This window comes from Hypanus sabinus, chromosome 3, assembly GCF_030144855.1.
Source record: "Hypanus sabinus isolate sHypSab1 chromosome 3, sHypSab1.hap1, whole genome shotgun sequence".
In the NCBI taxonomy this organism is placed as follows: Eukaryota; Metazoa; Chordata; class Chondrichthyes; order Myliobatiformes; family Dasyatidae; genus Hypanus; species Hypanus sabinus.
The window spans coordinates 155,430,966-155,450,801 of record NC_082708.1 but is presented as its reverse complement, the minus strand read 5'-3'; the positions used below and the strand labels follow the sequence as shown (position 1 = coordinate 155,450,801).

Here is a 19,836-nt window from a genome sequence, read left to right as displayed (position 1 = left end):
TTATAGGTGGCTCATTTTATAGATGGTGCCAACTTGATTGAAATAGAGATCTCCTTTCTATGATAAATTATACATGCTCTTGTTCCCTGTTACAGAATCTATGACACATTATATATTTTCAAGTATTTCTGGCATCACTTAATCTTACTAATCAATATCTAACAATGCCTCAAGGCACATTTATATACGTTCAGATATATCAGGCATTCCAGTGAGAGACACAAATTAATATTTCAGGAAATCGACTAGCAGAATTTATTTTGTGTTAATGTCTCTGTTATCTTTCAAATAGCTAACCATCTGACCTGATATTTCTTTGGTCTTATTGCAAGACACAGTTTTTGGGAGATTTCCAATGTTCTGGTAAATGACATATTCTGTGAGGTCCTCTGTGGGCAAGATTCTAGGATTCCCTGCCTGCCAAATTAATTCTGGGTTTAATTGATCAGCTGCTTCTTATGGACAGCTTTCTTTTGAACCTAGTCAAAATTCATATTTTATGATGCCTCTGATAAAAGTATTTTCTTTCCACAAAGTTATGTGCCATTAAATCACTGAAATGGACATTCAAAGAATTTTGCATTGAACTGTTTAAAATATCCAATACAAGAGCAGAGCAGTGTTTCATCTGGTCTGTCTTACGTATGACAAAATCATTCTCAACATTAACAACAACTTCAACCTATATGGTGTCATTAACATAGAGAAATAAAAATCTCTGTCCATTTAATATGCAGAAAGTCAAGAGGGAAATCTTCTAAAGAGCATCCCAAATGAGTAAATTAAAAAGGTGCAGGGAATTCCAGGCCTTATGACTGTGGTATTTGAAAACCCACCCACCAAGGAATCATTAGCTTCCTTCCAGCCTTGATCACCAAAAATCCCTTCATCTTAGCCCCCTATTGTTTCCTCGCTCATATCTTCCATTTAGGTGCACTTTTTTGAATTTCTGACGGATCACATTAACTTGAAGGACATTGACCTGCTGGTTGGTGGGCTGATTGGCCGCTCTGAATTGCCCTGGTGAGTACGTGAGTAGAATAGAGCGGTAGAATTGATAAAAATGTAGGAAGAGTCAAAAATAGATTACTGTAGGATTACCTATAATAGTTGCTGATGGCTTAATCTCCTGTTCCCTTAACAAGTGGTTTGATCTGGGAAAATCTCACGTCATGGCACTTTAAAACATCAAATCAGATGATGGATTGAAAAGAAGTGGTGTTCTTTTGGAGGAATATATTTTTAGAATAGTTAGCTGTCTTCAGTGAAGAGCTCACTCAATATTTGGTAGCCCGTGTCTAGGAAAGCCAAGCCTTGCTTGCAAGAAAACAGGCTACAAGAGAGGAAATGATTCCATAGCTGTTGGAGTTGTTGACTCACTAAGAAACAACGGAGAATTTGTGATGTGTGTGAGAGTGTGAGTGAGAGTGAGAGTGAATCATACATCATGGAAGCAGGCCTTTTGGCTCAACTCATCCATGCTGACCAAGATGCTCATCTAAACTATTCCCATCTGTGCAAGAAAAGAATTGCTGGAATGGAGGGAGAGTAAGGTGAAGGAATGGGACTGATGGGATTATTCCAATGGGATCTAGCATAATGCCATGCCCTTAATAGTCATTTTTATATAGCTGCAGAAATAAAGTAAGTAAAATTCACTTCATATTCATAAAAATCACTTTACTTCCGGTGGCTAAGTAAATGCATTGTGATAAAGTAGCTACATTTGAACCATAAATTTTCATTAGGTTTAAAGTGAATTCCATATGAGCTCTGTATAAATTCAATTTGTTGCTATTGACATGGGAGATATTTTTAAAAACTGAATTTTTTCATAACATACGGTCACCTAATCATTGGTTTATTCTGAGAATTGAAAGTCCCAAACCCCACTGAAGATTCCATGAGGGGTTTTGTAAATGATGGCAATGAAAGCAACTTCTTTGAAGACCTGAGTTGTCTTCCATAGTCAATTTCAGAGGGAGATCAATTAATTCTCAATCAGTCTAGCCAGAAACTTCTTTCACCTCTGTGGTTTGGTTGTTTGGGATACACTGTGCTCCTTCTTTTGGCAAGATAGTTGATATCTGCTCTAATAAGTGAATAATCCTGGAAAGTGGGGCTGACATTGTCGAGTGATAGAGTCATAGAACACAGATACAGGCGCTTCAGTCCACCAAGTTCATGCCAACTATCAAGTACTTATCAACACTATTCCCATTTACCAGTGCTTAATCTGAAGGAATCTGTGCCTTAGGAGTTTATGTGCCTGAGTAGATGCTTCGTAAATGTCATAACCTCTGCATCCATCAGCCCATCAAGGTGATCCAGAAACCAGTCATTCTCTGGATTAAAAATATTCCTCCTCAGATCCTCTCTATTAACACCTCTGCAATGGGTAAGATTTTGTTTTACTATTTACCCTATCAATGTCCTTCATAATTTTGTATTTCTCTATCAGATTCCTGAGTTCAAATGAAAACAAACCAAGCCTATCTAGTTTCTCGCAATAAATGAAACACTACTGTGGATCCTAGGGGCCATCCTATGGTATCCTGGTTATACAAAGACTGGTATAATAATGGCACACCTTTTAATATAGCATTATCCCCAAGAAAATTCACATTATAAATAAAACAGGCACTAAGCCACAGGTGGAGATAATGGTGAGGCAACTAAAATCTTGGGTAAAGAAGTAGGTATGAAAGGAGTGATAATGTAAAGACATTGAGGGGTTTCTGAGGAATCTGCATACTTGAGTAACTTTTTACGGATGGCACAGATGGTAGCGCAGTGACTTTGTGTGCTCAGGACAACAGAATCAGAGGAACACTGGTATTTCCATGAGAGACCATAAGACATAGGAGCAGAATTAGGCCATTCAGCCCATTGAGTCTGCTCTGCCATTCCATCATGGCTAATTCTAGATACCACTCTACCCAGTACAGCTGCCTTCTCGCCATATCCTTTGATGCCCTGACTGATCAGGAAACGATCAACTTCCACTTTAAATATACCCATCGACGTGGCCTTCACCATAGTTTGTGGCAGAGCCTTCCACAGATTCATTACTCTCTGGCTAAAATAATTCCTTCTTACCTCTGTTCTAAACTGTCTCCCTTCAATTTTGAGGCTGTGCCCTCTAGTTCTGGATATCACCACCATAGGAAACATCCCTCCACATCCACTCTATCTAGTCCTTTCAATATTCGGTAGTTTTCAATGAGTTCCACCTGCATTCTTCTAAGTTCCAGTGAGTACAGGTCCAAAGCTGTCAAATGCTCCTCATGTGTTAACCCCTTTATTCCTCGAATCATCTGCATAAATCTCTCCTGGACGCTCTCCAATGACAACACATCCTTTCTTGAGTTATGGAGCCCAAGTGCAAGTGCAGCCTGACTAGTGTCTTCTAAAGACTCAGTATTATCTCCTTGCTTTTATGTTCTATTCCCCTTGAAATAAGTGCCAACATTGCATTTGCCTTCTTTACCACAGATTCAGCCTGTAAGCTAACCCTCTGGCATTCTTGCATGAGGACTCCTAAGCCCCTCTGCATCTCTGATATATGAACTTCTCACCATTTAGCTGATAGTCCGCACTATTGTTTCATTTACTAAAATGCATTTTCATACATTTCCCAACACTGTATTCCATCTGCCACTTTTTTGCCCATTCTTCCAATTTGTCTAAGTCCAGCTGCAATCGCATTTCTTCCTCTGCATTAGCTACCCCTTCACCTAGCTTCATATCATCCGCAAAATTTGTCACAAAGCCATCAATTTCATTATCCAAATCACTGACAAACAATGTGAAAAGTAGCAATCCCAAAACTGACCCCTGAGGAATACCACTAGTCACCAGCAGCAGCCAATGCGAAAAGCTCTCCTTTATTCCCACTTGCTGCCACCTGCCTGTCAGCCATTCCTCTATCCATGCCAGTATCTTTTCTGTAAAATTTTATCTTGTTAAGCAGCCTCATGCGTGGCACCTTATCAAATTGAATTCTCCAGCTTCTGGTAATTCCCTCCCTCTCCCTTCCCCCATCCCAGTTTCTCTCTGCCTCCTTCTCCAGCTGCCTATCACCTCTCTCATGATTCTACCTTCTTCTACGACACATAGTGCTTTCCCCTTACATTCCTTCTTCACCTTTCCTGTCTATCCCCTCCCTCACCCCTGGATCTTTCCCCTTACTGGTTTTTCACCTGGCACCTACCAGCCTTCTGCATCCCACACTCCCTCCACCTTCTTTACAGGGTCCCTGCCCCCTCCCTCTTCAGTCCTAATGAAGGGTCTTGGCCCAAAACGTTGACTGCTCGTTTCCACGGATGCTGCCCGACCTGTTGAGCTCCTCCAGCTTGTTGTACGTGTTGCTTTGATCCCAGCATCTGCGGTGTACTTTGTGTTTACCTTATCAAAAGCCTTCTGAACATCTAAGTAAATTTCATCCACTGCCTCTCCTTTATCCACCCCGTTTGTTACTTCCTCAAATAATTCTAATAAGCAAGACTTCCCTTTACAAAACCCATGCTAACTTCGACTTATTCTATCATTAATCTCCAAGTAACCCAGAACATCAAACTTAATAATAGACTTCAACACTTTCCCAACCACTGATGTTAGCCTATAATTTCCTTTCTTTTGTTTTCCTCCCTTCCTAAAGAGTGGAGTGACATTTGTAATCTTCCTGGACCATTCCAGAATCAAATAATTCTTGAAATATCATGGCCAATGCATCTGTTATTTCTTCAGCAAACTCTCTCAGGAGTCTGGGATGTAGTCCATCTGGTCTAGGTGACTTATCCACCTTAAGACCTTTGAATTTGCCCATCACCTTTTCCTTTGTAATAGCAATGGCACTTACTCCAGCTTCCTGATACTCACGGACCTCAAGCACACTACTATGTCTTCCACAGTGAAGACTGATGCAAGGTACTTATTAAGTTTATTTGCCATTCCTTTGTCCCCCATTATGACCTCATCAGCATCATTTTCCAGTGGTCCCTTATCAACTCTCCCCTCCCTTTTGTTCTTTATATTACTGAAAAAACTTTTAGTATCCTGCTTTATATTATTGTCTAGCTTACTGTCATATTTCATCTTTTCCCTTCTGATAGCTTTCTGGAATTGCATTTTGTTGGATTTTGCAAGCTTCCCAATCATCCAACTTTCCACTTACTTTTGCTACCTTATATGCTCTTTCCTTGCCTTTTATACAGTCCTTAACTTCCTTTGTCAGCCACTGTTCCCTACCTCTGTCATTTGAGAACTTCTTCCTCCGTGGGACATAGTTATCCTGCACCTTGTGAACTATTCCCAAAAACTTCAGCCATCTCAGCTATGCTGTCATCCCCACCAGTACCCTCCTCCAATCCACCTGGGCAAGCTCCTCTCTCATACCTCTTTAATTCCCCTTACTCCATTGTGATACTGATACATGTGACTTGTGCTTCTCCCTCTCAAATTGCAGTATGAATTCAGACATATTTTGATCACTAACTCTTAAGGGTTCCTTTACATTAAAATCCCTAATAATATGGGATTATTACACAACATCCAACCTAAGATAGGCTTCCCCAAATAGGCTCAAGCACAAACTGCTCTAAAAAGCCACCTGGTAGGCATTCAACAAGTTCCCTCTCTCTTGCGATCTGATACCAATCTGATTTTCCCAAACCCCTTGCATTTGGAAGCCCCCCATTACAACTGTATTATTACCCTTATTACAAGGCTTTTCCAGCTCTTTTTATGATCTCAACTACACATCTTGGCTAATATTTGGAGGCCTATGTATGATTCTTATAATGTTTTCTTTCTACCCTTGCAGTTTCTTAACTCCACCCACAAAGATTCACCAATTTCCAAGTGCTATAGGGCAAAAAAGAGATTCTGAAGACAGGGAAGGATTCAGATTATGGAGAGATTTGAAAAAGAGGGTGAAATGTTAAAATCAATGTGTTGCTTCACCAAGGGCTGATCAAAGTTAGTGAACACAGGCTAATTGGGAATTGTTGCCCATCGATAGAATTCAGCTTTACTCAAGATGTGGCAAGGTTATTAAGGATCACCCTTGAATACTTAACCTGGGATTAACACAGGGATAAATAGATATCTCAATGATGGATTGAAGTGTGGTACTAGTGGAACTAGATGGAATAATGGAGGTGGACACAGTTATTATGGATCAGAAATGTGGTCTGTACCCATGAATAAATATTTTCCTGCAGAGGATCTAAAGAGATGTAATCGAAGGAGGGGGGAGGAGGGAGAGGGAGAGGGAGAGGGAGAGGGAGAGGGAGAGAGAGAGAGAGAGAGAGAGAGAGAGAGAGAGAGAGAAAGGGGGAGAGAGAAAATAGATGGATGTAGTCTTCAGCAAATAATCTGATACTAACAAAGAAATATAAAACAGCAAAATAAAAAAATATAGAGAGGAGGAGTCAGATACTTGGCATCTCAAATCTGTTCTGCAAACCACTATGTTTAGAGCTGATTAAACCTTAACCCAGTTTCAATTACCCACCCATTACCCATGATCTTCGATTTCCCGAAAGTATAAAAATATCTCTGCCTTGAATATAATTCAAAATGACCTCACAAAAGTTCTTGCTTGTAACCACTATTTTCTTTCTATTTTCAGCTGAATAATTGCCATTTTTAGCTTTGACCTACTTGCTAGGCTACCTGGCAATTCAATTTGAGACATGTCATCCCAAGGAAAGAATCTGAAACAGAAAGTACAATTGTGTAGGTAATACGTAGTTCTTCTACATGATTAATCATTAATGGGAACATGGATTAGCAAATTGGTTAACAAAGTCAGCAGGTTCAGTTCACTACCATTCACAGTCTAGTGGTCAAAGTTCATGTTAACTTATGTTTGTCCTCTTGTTGTGCACTGTGCTACTGTTGCAAAAGTATAGTTTTCATGACATTTGCCAGTAGCCTGAAGTAATGTCAATCACCTCAGGCTATTGGCGATGAAAACAAGGCTTCACCTCTGGTCAAACCAGAAAGTGGTAGTGATATTCTTTCTGTTAAGGCACTGAGAAATAAGGGGAATAGAAAAATCCACTTAGACTGTTCTTCCTGTTTGAGAGGCAATGGCAGATGTGTATGCTATCTCCATTAAGCTGTCTTGTCTATTAATTTTACATTTTGTCCAGCAACATTTACCAGTGTAAGATAAACAATTATTCTGCATTTATAAACCACATTGCAATAGCCTATAAATTGGAGGTGCAATAGACCACCCATTCAAAGCAAATTTAAAGTACACCCATTTAAAGTACAGCAAACACATGTACTCAGTAAACAATCTGCTTAAAGAGCAGAGAAAACCAACTACAGACATTTCTCCCAATAAAGTATGATTTTTTTCACCTGAAAAGCAGTGAGTGAATGATAATATGATATTTTATGACATATAATATGTTAATGATATGCCTAAAGACAATCTTAAACTTAATGTTATGAGTTAGAACCAGAATCAGGTTTATTATCACTGACCTATGTTGGGAAATTAATTGTTTTGCCACTGCACTACAGTGCAATACATAAAAATTACTATAAATTACAATAAGAATATATTTAAAAAAGTGCCAAAAGAGAACAAAATTGTGAGGTAGTGTTCATGGGTTCATAGAACATTCAGAAATTTTCTGAGGGGAAGAAGTTGTCCCTAAAATGTCGAGCGTGCATTTTCAGGCTTCTATGCCTGTTCCTTGTTGGTGGTAATGAGAAGGGGGGTGTACTGGATGGTGTGAGTCCTTCATGATGGATACCACCTTGAGGTATTGCCTTTAAAGATGTCTTTGATGGTGGGGAGGTTAATGGCTCTGATAGAGCTGGCTGAGTTTACGACCCTCTGCAACTTTTTCTGATCCTCTGCATTGTAGCCTCCAAGCTGAACAGTGATGAAACCAGTCATAATGCTCTCCGTGGTGCATCTGTAGAAATTTACCTGAACATTTGGCAATATACAAATTGGAAAAATGCACAGTCATGCACTTTGGAAGTAGAAACTAATGTGTGCACTATTTTCTAAACGGGGAGAAAATCCAGGAATCTGAGATGCAGAGGGTCTTGGGAGTCCTTGTGCAGAACACCTTGAAGGTTAACTTGCAGGTAGAGTTGGTGGTGAGGAAGGCAGATGCCATGTTAGCATTCATTTCAAGAGGTCTAGAATACAAGAGCAAGGATGTGATGCTGAGGCTTTATAAGGCACTGGTGAGGCCTCACCTTGAGTATTGTGAACAGTTTTGGGCCCCTCATCTTAGAAAAGATCTGCTGGCATTGTTGAGGGTCCAGAGGAGGTGCACAAGGATGATTCCAGGAATGAAAGTGTTATCATATGAAGAACGCTTGATGGCCCTGGGTCTGTACTCTCTGGAATTCAGAAGGATGAGGGGGGATCTCATTGAAACCTTTCAAATGTTGAAAGACCAAGATAGAGTAGATGTGGAACGGATGTTTCCCATGGTGGGAGAGTCTAGGACAAGAGGGCACAGCCTCAGGACAGAGGGGCGCCCTTTCAAAACAGAGTTGTGGAGAAATTTCTTTAGCTAAATGGTGGTGAATTTGTGAAATTTGTTGCCACATGCAGCTGTGTAGGCCAGTTTGTTGGGTGTATTTAAAGCAGAGATTGATAGGTTCTTGATTGGACATGGTATCAAAGGTTGCAGGAAGAAGGCCAGGAACTGGGTGTTGAGGAAGAGATAGAGAAAAAGGATCAGCCATGATTGAATGGCAGAGCAGACTTGGTGGACCAGTTGGCCTAATTCTGCTCCTACGTCTTATGGTCTAAATTCTCCTGAAACTGTTAATGGAATACAGCTGCCAGCTTACTTTCTTTGTAATTGTGTCTATATGTTGGGCCTAGGATAGATCTTCTGAGACGCTGACATCCAAAAACTTGAAGCTCACCCTTTCCATTGCTAAACCCTTTAATGAGAACTGCTACGAGTTCTCCTGCTTTCCCCTTCCTAATGTTTAATCAGTTCATTGATCTTACTGATGTTGAGTTAAGATGATTGTTGTGACAATACTTAACTAGCCGATCTTTCTCACTCCTGTATGCCTGGACAATGTACACCAGCAATACACTTAATTGACGAGAATCATCTTCACTTTGGCTAGTTATAGTTATACAAGTATATTCATCTTTAAAATTTTAATTGAAATTGCTTATAGTGGGAAAGAGAGAGTTTCCCAAATTTACCGCCCACTGACTGTATTAATTTCCCTCCAGCCTGGTTTGCTTCTGATTTTAAGGAAGTGTCCTCATATTGTGTACTCTCATATCTTTAATAAATAAAATCTCTCCTCATCTCCACCAATAACTTCATTCATATCTTGAATTATTAAAAAATCTAATTAAATCACTGTTCTGTGATGTAAAATGCTAATTCATGAAATCTTCATGTAATCTAATTACTGGAGCACAGAGAACATCCTGGTGAATCTGAACTGCTCTCCTTCAAAAGTCAATATAGCCTTTGAAATGTAAGGGTTCATCACGAAGGGCTTTGGGAATAAAGCATTTAATATGATCCATATAGATTATTAAGGAAATCCTGAAATCAAGCATTCTTACCACATCCAAACCATCTCATCACTCTCTCACTAATGTTTCATCTGTAAATCAATGAAGAAACAGGGCCTGCAGAAAGTGATGTACTTGGGCCTTTTAGATTCCCAACCTCTCTCAGTTTCAGTCCATGACCCTATTATTAGATAAAGTTAATAATGCTGAGTTCTGCATTGGTATATAATTATTAGATTCATTCATTTCCTTTGATGTAAGACACAGAAAGGTTAAATTTTGAATGTCTTTTGATTTGCCTCACTTAGAGCGAAAGAAATATTTAGTTTCTTTGAGAGGTATGTCTCTGTGCCGATTGTAGTCTGCTACAGCTATTACCAAGTTAATGTTCTGCATTATATGGGCTTTGTCATTTTAAAATGTGGTTGAGAAGCAATCTATTCCAAGCCATTGGTTTCAAGATCAATTAGTTACCACCAAAATGAGCAATTCTGAATGAGATCAATGCTTAGTGCGAGCATGTGTTTTCAGAATATTGAATTTAGATCATTGCAAAATGTCGCCTCTCCTTCCATGGAGCCTGTGTTGACAGCACATTAAACACCTTGCACAAGCCATTTACTCTGTGCAATCGTCATGCTTCTTCCTGTGTCAGATTTCAGAAATTGCTCCTGTTTTCTTAAGCAATGCCACACGAGTAGAACATGTGCATATTAGATTGTGAGACAGACAGAGAGTTAGTGAGATTCCTTATTCACTATAGGCAGAACACGCTGTGGACACGAGCCCCCTTACAGTGAGAGAAACAAGTTTTGAAATGATTTTCAGGTTACCTTAGCTGCCTAGATGAATTCCCTTTTAAAATATAAGGTGTCATTTTCACTTCAATAACAGGATGGTGAGATCAGGTGAAATTAAATTTTTAGTTCATCATTTTCCTACATAGATGAGAGAAAATATTCTTTTCAAACCTCACCAACAATTTTCCCTTGCTCAGAGTACAAAATAAATTGAGGTACTGGAACTTGTATGTGAACAAAGGCCCATAGCGTAATTGTGCACTTTCAAGAGCACAATATACCTATTGTCTGAAGATATTGTCTGTTGTAGTGAAGCTGAATCGAGAATGGGATCTCTTGACCCATCACACAAAGGCTCTTTCCTTTGTGGTTAAAATCAAACACCTCTCAGTGAATCTGTTGAGCTCCCAATGTAAAGTGATGGTCAACTCCTACCATGAAGACATTTTGGGTACATGCTGAAAATCAGACACGTGATCTTCGTGCATGCTAATAATTCAAACTTCTTCATTTTACAGTGTTTGTCCAGGAAACCTTTGGTAGTTTTACTTGGCTGGGTCATCTCTTTGGAATAGGTGTTGGGCATGAGGATAGTTGGACACATCACTCAGCTCCTTCAGAGTAAAATATTTCAGTTTCAAGGCATAACCTAGGGCTCTCTATGGAAATCTTGGAGGAGGAGAGAACAAAAAAAGACCAGAATTGGACCCACCTTATATGGAAGGCATTCAAGGTCAAATCTGATTACAGTGGAAAATCTGGTTATTATTGTTGTAAATCTAATTACTGTTATGGAGTTACAATGAGAGGTTCTGTACAGCAGGACTTTACATCCTGGAATGTACAAGATTGCAGCATATAAAAGACTATGAAGTGGTCTTAAGACCACAAAGCTTTTATTCCAAGGGTGGAGATGCTGAAAGCAAGAGGGTATAGGTTTAACATCAGAGACAAGAAATTTATAGCGGATGTTAGTGGTAGCTTCTTCACACATTTGTGCATTTCAAATGAGCTTCTGGTAAGATGGCAGCATGTGCAAATGCCAATCAGGAGCTAAACAAAGGTATTTTTTGTAATAATTCAATTACAATTCTACTCCAAGAACATTGGGCTCTGCAGGGCTACTCCATTAGTGAGCTGCTTGTTGATCAGAGTAGCTGGACTGGTGTGGTAGTGGAGCCGGCCATGAGGAGCTGGTCGGGATATCAGAGGAGCCCGCTGATATGTCCAAGGAGTGGATTGGGTACGGGGGTGCTAATCTGGCTGCAGACCATGTCGCTGCCCATTACTCGGAAACATCGGAGTTGGTGCAGTATAACCGTGGGAGATTATCTTGGACATTATACTTGCATTTGAAAGACGCTGTTGGACAGTGATAATGTAAGTTTCTGTAGGCCTGTTACCCTTGTCTGATGAAAGGACAGGTGACATGGGAGCTTTGTAGCCTCAGATGTAGCGCGAACTAGGTCTCAAGCCTCAGGCTTGCCTGCTGCTGCAGACCAGGTGAGAGGTGCAGAACTGCTACAGCGTGGTTGAACTTGGCTGGGTCCTGGCCTCTCTGTGTTTGAGCGGTGGAACGACAGGCTGGATTGCATGTGTCTGTACACTGCAGGGAGACTGTACCATCAATTGCTGGACATTGTCGCTCATGGTTTTGGACTATATGTATGTTTTTTTTGTGAATATGCTTCTTTGCTCAATATTTTGAATTATGTTACTCATTATATATTTAAATATTCGCTTGCTATTTTAAATGTTTTGCACCTTGGCCCCAGAGGAATGCTGTCTTGTTCAGCTGCACCTATGTACAGCTTGAATGATAATTAAACTTGATTTGATTTGATTTGAGTTGCCAAAAATAGTGGTTCAGGTAGGTACATTTAAAAGACAGATTAATGCTTGGATAGAAAGGTTTAGATCGCTATGGGCCAAATGCAGGCAGGTGGGGTTAGTTTGTTGGGCAACCCAAATGAGACTTGGTATTATAAATGCCATAGAAGCTCAGTGAGATAGTGAAGGACTGGTTTGAAGATTGTACAGGAGAACTGATGGTCAGTGCAAAATTCCCTTGAGGCATCCACCTCCCAATGTAAAATGCTTGTAGTTACTAGCACACCCAAAATGCGGAAGAAACTCAATAGGTCATGCAGCATCTATGGAGAGGAATAAACTGTCAACATTTCGGGCCAAAACCTTTCATCAGGATTGAAAGGAAGGGAGAAAAATCCAGAATATGAAGACAGGAGGGGAGGGGAAGGAGTACAACTGGCAAGTGTTAGGTGAAACAAGGTACGAGAGGTGGTGGTGAATGGGAGAGGTGATAAAATAAGAAGCTTGGTCGTGGTAGGTGGAAGAGGAAAGGGGATGAAGAAGAAGGAAGCTGCTAGGAGAGGACAGTGGACCATAGAAAGAAGGGAAGGAAGAGGGGCACCTGAGTTAGATGATGGGCAGGTGAGAAGAGAAGGGTTAAGAGGGAAGATAAAATGGGGAATGAAAAAGTGAGGGGGAGAGGGTTGGGGAAGAAATTACTGGAAGCTAGAGAAATTGATGTTTATGTCATCAGGTTGAAAGCTACACAGAACTGATTGATATAAGATGCTGCTGCACCAACTTGAGAATGGCCTCATTGTGAAAATAGAGGAAATCATGAACCAACATGTCAGAATAGGAATGGTAAGCCAAATTGAATTGGGTAGCCCACAGGAAACCCCAGCTGGTGTGGCAAATGGAGCAAAGTTGCTCGACAAAGCGGCCCCCCAATCTATGAAGGGTCTTGTCGATGCCATCAGCCAGTCAACAAGTTCAGACTCTTGAATAGACCTCTCTTACATGAAATCCTGATCTCTTGATATCTTGATCTTCTTCTTGATCCCTTGCCCGTTTGTCAACCTGCACTGCACTTTCTCAGTAACTGTAAACAATAATATTTTGTTTTGTATTCTGTTTTCCTTTTAACTTCCTTGATGTATTAGGAATAATGTATCTGGATGGTATTCAAACAAAGCTTTGTGACTCTGATCACATGACAATAATAGAACAATATCAATATCAATAGGGGCCAGTGCATCCTGACATCTCCCCTTGGTTCCATAAGTTGTTTGGCGTGGCAGAGTTTAGAGGATTTTTTTCTCAAAGGAAGTGGGAAGTAAAAGGTAGTTTTAAGGTGATAGGGGAATGATTTAAAAGGAGCCTAAGGGGCAATTTATTCATATAGAGGGTTGTGCATATATGGAATGAGCTGTCAGTGGAAGTGGTTGAAGTAGGTACATTAACACTTTGACAGGCACATCAATAGGAATGGGGATTTAGGACAAGTCCAGGCAAATGAAACTCGCTTACGCGGGCATCTTGGATGGTGGAGATAAGTTGGGCCAAATGGCCTGTTTTTGAGCTGTGTTACTCCAATTCTATGACTAGTAGGCCTGTATATAGAAAATCACTCCTTAACAAAATTGAACATAGCAAAACAAAATGTAAAGGAGAATTATTGTAAAACACACAATGCAGGAGGAACTCAGCAGGTCAGGCATCATCAAAAAATCACGTGTTAAACAGAACTACTGTATTGGTCTTTATTATAACACCCACGAAAACCATGAGGGGAATAAATATATTTTGTTGTACAAACTGAGAGATCAAGGTTAACCCAGTCCATAATGGCACAAATTTCCCAGCACTGTAAATGGTTGTTTAGCCAGAGGGTGGTAAATCTGTAGAATTCATTGCCACAGACAGCTGTGGAGACCGAAATCATCGGGTATATTTGAAGTGGCTATTGACAGTTTCTTGACTAGAAAGAGTGTAAAAGGAAGAAGGCAGGAGAACAGGGTTGAGGAGAAAAATAAATTAGCTATGATCAATTGGTGGAGCAGATTTCTTGGGCCGAATGGCCTAATTCTGCTTAATGTCTTATGGTAGTATCACATCATTTCATAAAACTGCATTTTATCTGTACAGACATGATAATTAGAAGCAGGAAAAGACCAGTAAGCTCTTTCGGCCTGCTCTATCATTCAACAACGTCATTATTTTTATTGCTGATCTCTTACTTTAATGCCATTTTTCTCTATCATTCAGCCATTCCTTGATTCCTCCAAAGCCCAGACACCTTTTGATTCCTTTTTGGAGGAATTGTATGACTGAGCCCCCACAGCCTCTGGAGAAGAGAATTTCAAAGATTTATCATCCTCAGTATGAAAGAAATTCTCAGCTTAGCCCTATTCCCTCAGTAGTAGTGTTCTCAGACTGGGGGAATTACCTTCTGTGTGTCTAATCTATTAAGCCCTATTGTCCATTTGAAATCTTTAGTGAGATCCTCTCTCATTCTTCTGAACTCCAGAGAATAATGTCTTGTCTATTCAAGTTCTTCTTGGAGAACAAACTGATCATCCTAGGAACCAATCTGGTGAATCCCCAATAGACTCCCTCGAAAGCAACAATATTTTTATTTACGGTAAGAAGGGCAAAATATGGTGCAATATTCTAGGCACCACCAGTCCCACAAAGCCCTTTATAATTGAAATCCTCTCACAGGAAAAGGTCAACATGCATTTCTTTTTCAAAACAAAAATAAATCACAATGCTACAATTCCAAATTCAGCGAGAATACATTGATAGCATCGTATCTCAGTATTAAGCAGCTGTATTCAATGGTAGGCACTTACTGAATGGAGTTTTCAATGCGGTTAATTGTAAGGAATGCTGCTAGGTTTGCTGTGTAAGAGGATATGACGATCAGTGCAAACAGCCACCATACACCCATCATCATTCGTGTGGCTAAGGTTGTGTAAGGAACCTCCCCACCTGTAACAAGAAGAAATCAAGATCAAATAAATATGCCTTTTAAAATATTAATTGATAATTTGAATACAAGTTGAAACAATTTCAAAAAATTGGCTTATGGAATTTCTTTGAAGAAAAAGGAAACAAACATTCTTAAAATTTACTCTTGTTCTGAGGAGACAGAGTATGGTATAATCAAGAATTGTCACCACTTGTACAACACTCTCTTCTCACTGCTCCACTGGGCTGTAAGTACAGGAACTACCATGTTGAGGAACAGCCTACAACAATCAGGTTCTTGAATTAACCTGCACAACCACACCCCACCTCAACAATGGAATACAATAGACCACCTCTTGCATGACCATAGATTTGTTTCTGGTTGTGTTTTTGCACAAATGTCTTGATTTGGAGTCTTTTCCTTCATGTCTATAATTCATATTTAAATTACGTTCCATGTGCTGACTAAAACTACATGCCTCTGATATTTCTGCAAGCAATATTTTCATTGTGTCTTTGCCTCACTGTACTTGAGCACATGATAATTTACTTACTTGACAATTGAAACCAAAATTGGAGCTCGTTAGATCCTCCCATACCTGTTAAGCCATCACAATGGAGGCCAGTTGTACATTTGCAGAATATTACAGGAGGCCATTTAAAGTAGCCATAACACAGTTTGATGGTTGGATTGAGTTACACATGATCCAAATTATTTCCAGGTACAGGTATAACAGTCTCTGTGGGTTTGGCAGGTCCTCTCAGAGAAGTTAGTTAGAGGAAACCTTAGTGGCGGAAATCCAGATATTGGCCAATGTTCAGATATGTTGCTGGACATACTTCAATCGACAGTTCTGGCACTTTCCCAGTTGGCATCTGCCACTGACACCTGCTTATTCAGAGCCTCTGCCACTGCATTTGTCAGCCTGAAATTCACTACTGCATTATGCTGAGGTGCCCATGGAAGAGACAATCACTGGCAGCATAGCCAAATATTCCAGGTGAGGTGTGAGGTCCTATTTTATGTTGACCCAGGTTAGGGTCTCTTTGAGTCTGTGTCGTAGGGAGATGCCAAGGTGAGTTATTCATCCATTTGCTTTTGTTTATGGCTTCTGGAAATTTATGCAATTTGTACTAATTTTTTTGTTAAAGCTTAGAACTAACAATGAGCGATAATTAATTTTGGCTAGAGTCACGTGCTACAAATTTCTTAGGTTATTGGAAAAATTTTATGCCTGTTTGCTACTTGGAGAGATCTGATTGCAAACCTCCTCACATACTGGATATTGGAGTAGAAGAAGACATCAAGGCTGCTCCACTAGTGAGGAAGATCATGGCCTCACTTCCATTCTCTGCCTCTTCCCTATAACTTTTCTAGCTCCCAGGTTCCAATAATGTCAAGGCTGATCTGACATTTTTCTCCACCTGTCTTCCATAATACTTAACAACATGTTGTTCAAATATTTGTCTTTCTTAGCATTGAATATAAGCAATAACTCAGTCTCTACAGAAAATTCTAGGTTCCCCATGAGGGGGAATGACCTCACAGAAGCTACCTTGTGAATCCCCTCAGAATCTTATATATTTCAATAACATGAAGTTAGGAAGTAATGTGAAGGGGTCGTAGTGGCTGACCAACTAAAAGAAGCTCTACTCCTTGCTGCCGTGGTGAAGCAGCCAACATAATCAAAGATCTCACCTATCCTAGGTGTACTCTCTTCTTACCCCTCTCAGTGGCAGAACACTTGAAAGCACATACCACCAGACTCAAAGACAGCTTCTATCCCAGTGTTGTAAAATTATTGAATGATCCCAAGTAATCACATTGTCAAGTTTGCCAATCATCATTTTCAAATATGATGGCAGAATATAGTATTAATGGTATGACTCTTGGCAGTGTGGAGAATCAGAGGGATCCTGGGGTCCGTCCATAGGACACTAAAAGCAGCTGCGCAGGTTGACTCTGTGGTTAAGAAATATGTATCGGTGTATTAGCCTTCATCAATCGTGGAATTGAATTTAGGAGCCGAGAGGTAATGTTGCAGCTATATAGGACCCTGGTCAGACCCCACTTGGCGTACTGTGCTCAGTTCTGGTCGCCTCACTACAGGAAGGATGTGGAAGCCATAGAAAGGGTGAGGGGAGATTTACAAGGAGGTTGCCTGGATTGGGGAGCATGACTTAGGTTGAGTGAACTCAGCCTTTTCTCCTTGGAGTGATGGAGGATGAGCGGTGACCTGACAGATGTGTATAAGATGATGAGAAGCATTGATCGTGTGGATAGTAAGAGGCTTGTTCCCAGGGCTGAAATGGTTGCCACAAGAGGACACAGGTTTAAGGTGCTGGGGACTGGGTACAGAGGAGATGTCAGGGGTAAGTTTTTTACTCAGAGAGTGGTGAGTGTGTGGAATGGGCTGCCGGCAACAGTGGTGGAGGTGGATACGATAGGGTCTTGAACCTGTTACTTCTTTGCCAGTTCTCCCTACCTTTCCACTCCTTCTGAAGACTCGACCTGTCCCTCCAACTATCTTGGTATAATTTAGAAACTGTATGTGAAAGAGAAGACCCAACACAGATCCCCGAGGAACACCACTAGTCAGTGGCAGATCATCAGAGTAAGTTCTCCTTCTTTGCTCTCTGCTAGTCAGCCAGTCTTCTATCCAAGGTAGTAATTGAAGTTCAATTGTCATTCAACCATATATGAATATAGCCAAATGAAACAGCTTTCTGCTGGGGCCAAAGTGAGAAACACATTACCAACAGCACACTGCATGCAGCACATAGCACAAAAAGCACATGTGATTATGATTTCAGGAAAAAGAAATCATACAGAAAAAAATATATAGCCCAAGTCCCTGAGTGTGAACATTTTACTTCCTGTTTACCTGCAATACATAATGTTCCTATCTTGTTTAGCAACCTCATGTTCTCTACCTTCTAAAAAGCCTTCTGAAAATTGAAGTAAAGAACATTTACTTACTCTTCTTTATCTATCCTGCCTGTACTTCATCAAAGAATTCCAACAGATTTGTGTCCAGCTTGATCTCCCCGCAAGGAAACCATGTTGACTTTGGCCTGTTTTATCATTGCTTCTGAGGACTCTGAAACCTCATCCTTATTAATGGACTCTTAAATCATACCAAGCACTGAAGTGAAGCTAACACCTACTCAGTCCCGAACCAATGCATTTCCTATGCATTAAGAAAGTTTCATCCAATTAATTATTCAATTCATCAAGTGCATTTGCTTACGGATAATTTTAAAGATACATATTTATAGCTACAAAATACTGCCTTCTGAGGGAATAAATTTCTATGCACCTCATTTAAAACTCACATAAAATCAGAAAACATTGTAAATAGTCAGCAGAGCACATGTGGAAAGAGGAGCAGAGTTAATGGTTCCGGTCAGAATGCAGTGAATTCAGCGTTCATTGCTTCATCACTCCAAACTATAGTGAGTGAACCGCCCCACCATTTTCTTTTCCTCGGTGGAGTATCTACCAACATTCCTTTGTTGGATTTATTAGTGATTATTTTGACATTGATATCTCTCGAATACCCCTCCACTGAGTGTGGTGGAAACCAGATCATTAGATGTATTTAAGATGGAGATCAATAAATATTTGAAAAGTTGTGCAATTGAGGGCACTGGGGAACTGGCACAGATAAAGAGTTGAGCCCAGCATTGACCAGCCGTGGTCATACTGAATGGTGTGGCAGGCTTGGTGGGGACGGAGAAGCACGTGACCTATTCCTGCACTAATTTTTTGTTTTCTTAAACACAAGAAATTCTGCAGACACTGTAAATCAAAAGCAAAGCACACATAATGCTGGAGGAACTCAGCAGGTCAGGCAGCATCTATGGAAATGAACAAACAGTTGATGTTAGGATCTTGGCCCGAAACATGGGTTGCTTGTTCATTTCCATGGATGGTGCCTGACCTGCTGAGTTCCTCCACCATTTTGTATGACTTGCTTCTTGTTTTCTTGTGGCTTTGTGTATTTAAAACAAGCAGAATGTTAAGCCTTTGAGACCTGAAAGCAGCAGGGTACAAATTCTCTGTTAAGGAGCCCTTGGTTTCTTTGGATGAGGTCTAAATCTGTATAGCTTACATAGAAGCTTAATTAAATCACTCTTGGAATACAATACATCTCCCTCTCTGTGTATTTAGAAGATGATTCAGAAACACTTGCAAAATGGGTTTACAAGTATGCTTCCAGAATGTAATTATCTGAAGTGACGATACAGGCTAGGATCTCTTTTTTCCTTAAAAGTCACCTAATGAATTAATCACTCTTTTAATTTTAGAAAGGCATTAAGAAGGTAATTTTATGAAGTGGTGATATTGGGAAGAGTATAAGAAAGAAAGATAATATCAGGGAATCACTAATAAACCCAATTAAGAATTTTGGTAAGAGGTTTCAAAGGTTTCAAAAGTACATTTAATGTCAGAGAAATGTATACAATATACAGCCTGAAAAGCTTTTTCTTCACAACCATCCACAAGAACAGAGGAGTACCCCCAAAGAATGAATGACAGTTAAATGTTAGAACCCCAAAGTACTCCCCCCCCAGCTGCCCCCTCCCACGTATAAGCAGCAGCAAGGCAAATTTCTCCCCTTCTCCACCAGTAAAAAAATGCATCGGCACCCACCACCGAGCTCTCAAGGCTGCAACAAAGCAACGGCAAAGACACAGACCTGCAGTACCCCG

At 40.3% G+C, this 19,836-nt stretch overlaps 1 protein-coding gene across 1 annotated transcript in view; it reads right to left on the bottom strand.

The window, feature by feature from the left end:
- Positions 1-19,836, bottom strand: part of grid2 (glutamate receptor, ionotropic, delta 2) — a 1,097,559-nt gene that overhangs the window by 152,986 nt on the left and 924,737 nt on the right. The window contains exon 12 of the mRNA XM_059963403.1: positions 15,003-15,141. Coding sequence (XP_059819386.1) covers positions 15,003-15,141 — 139 coding nt within the window. The remainder of the gene's footprint in view (positions 1-15,002; positions 15,142-19,836) is intronic.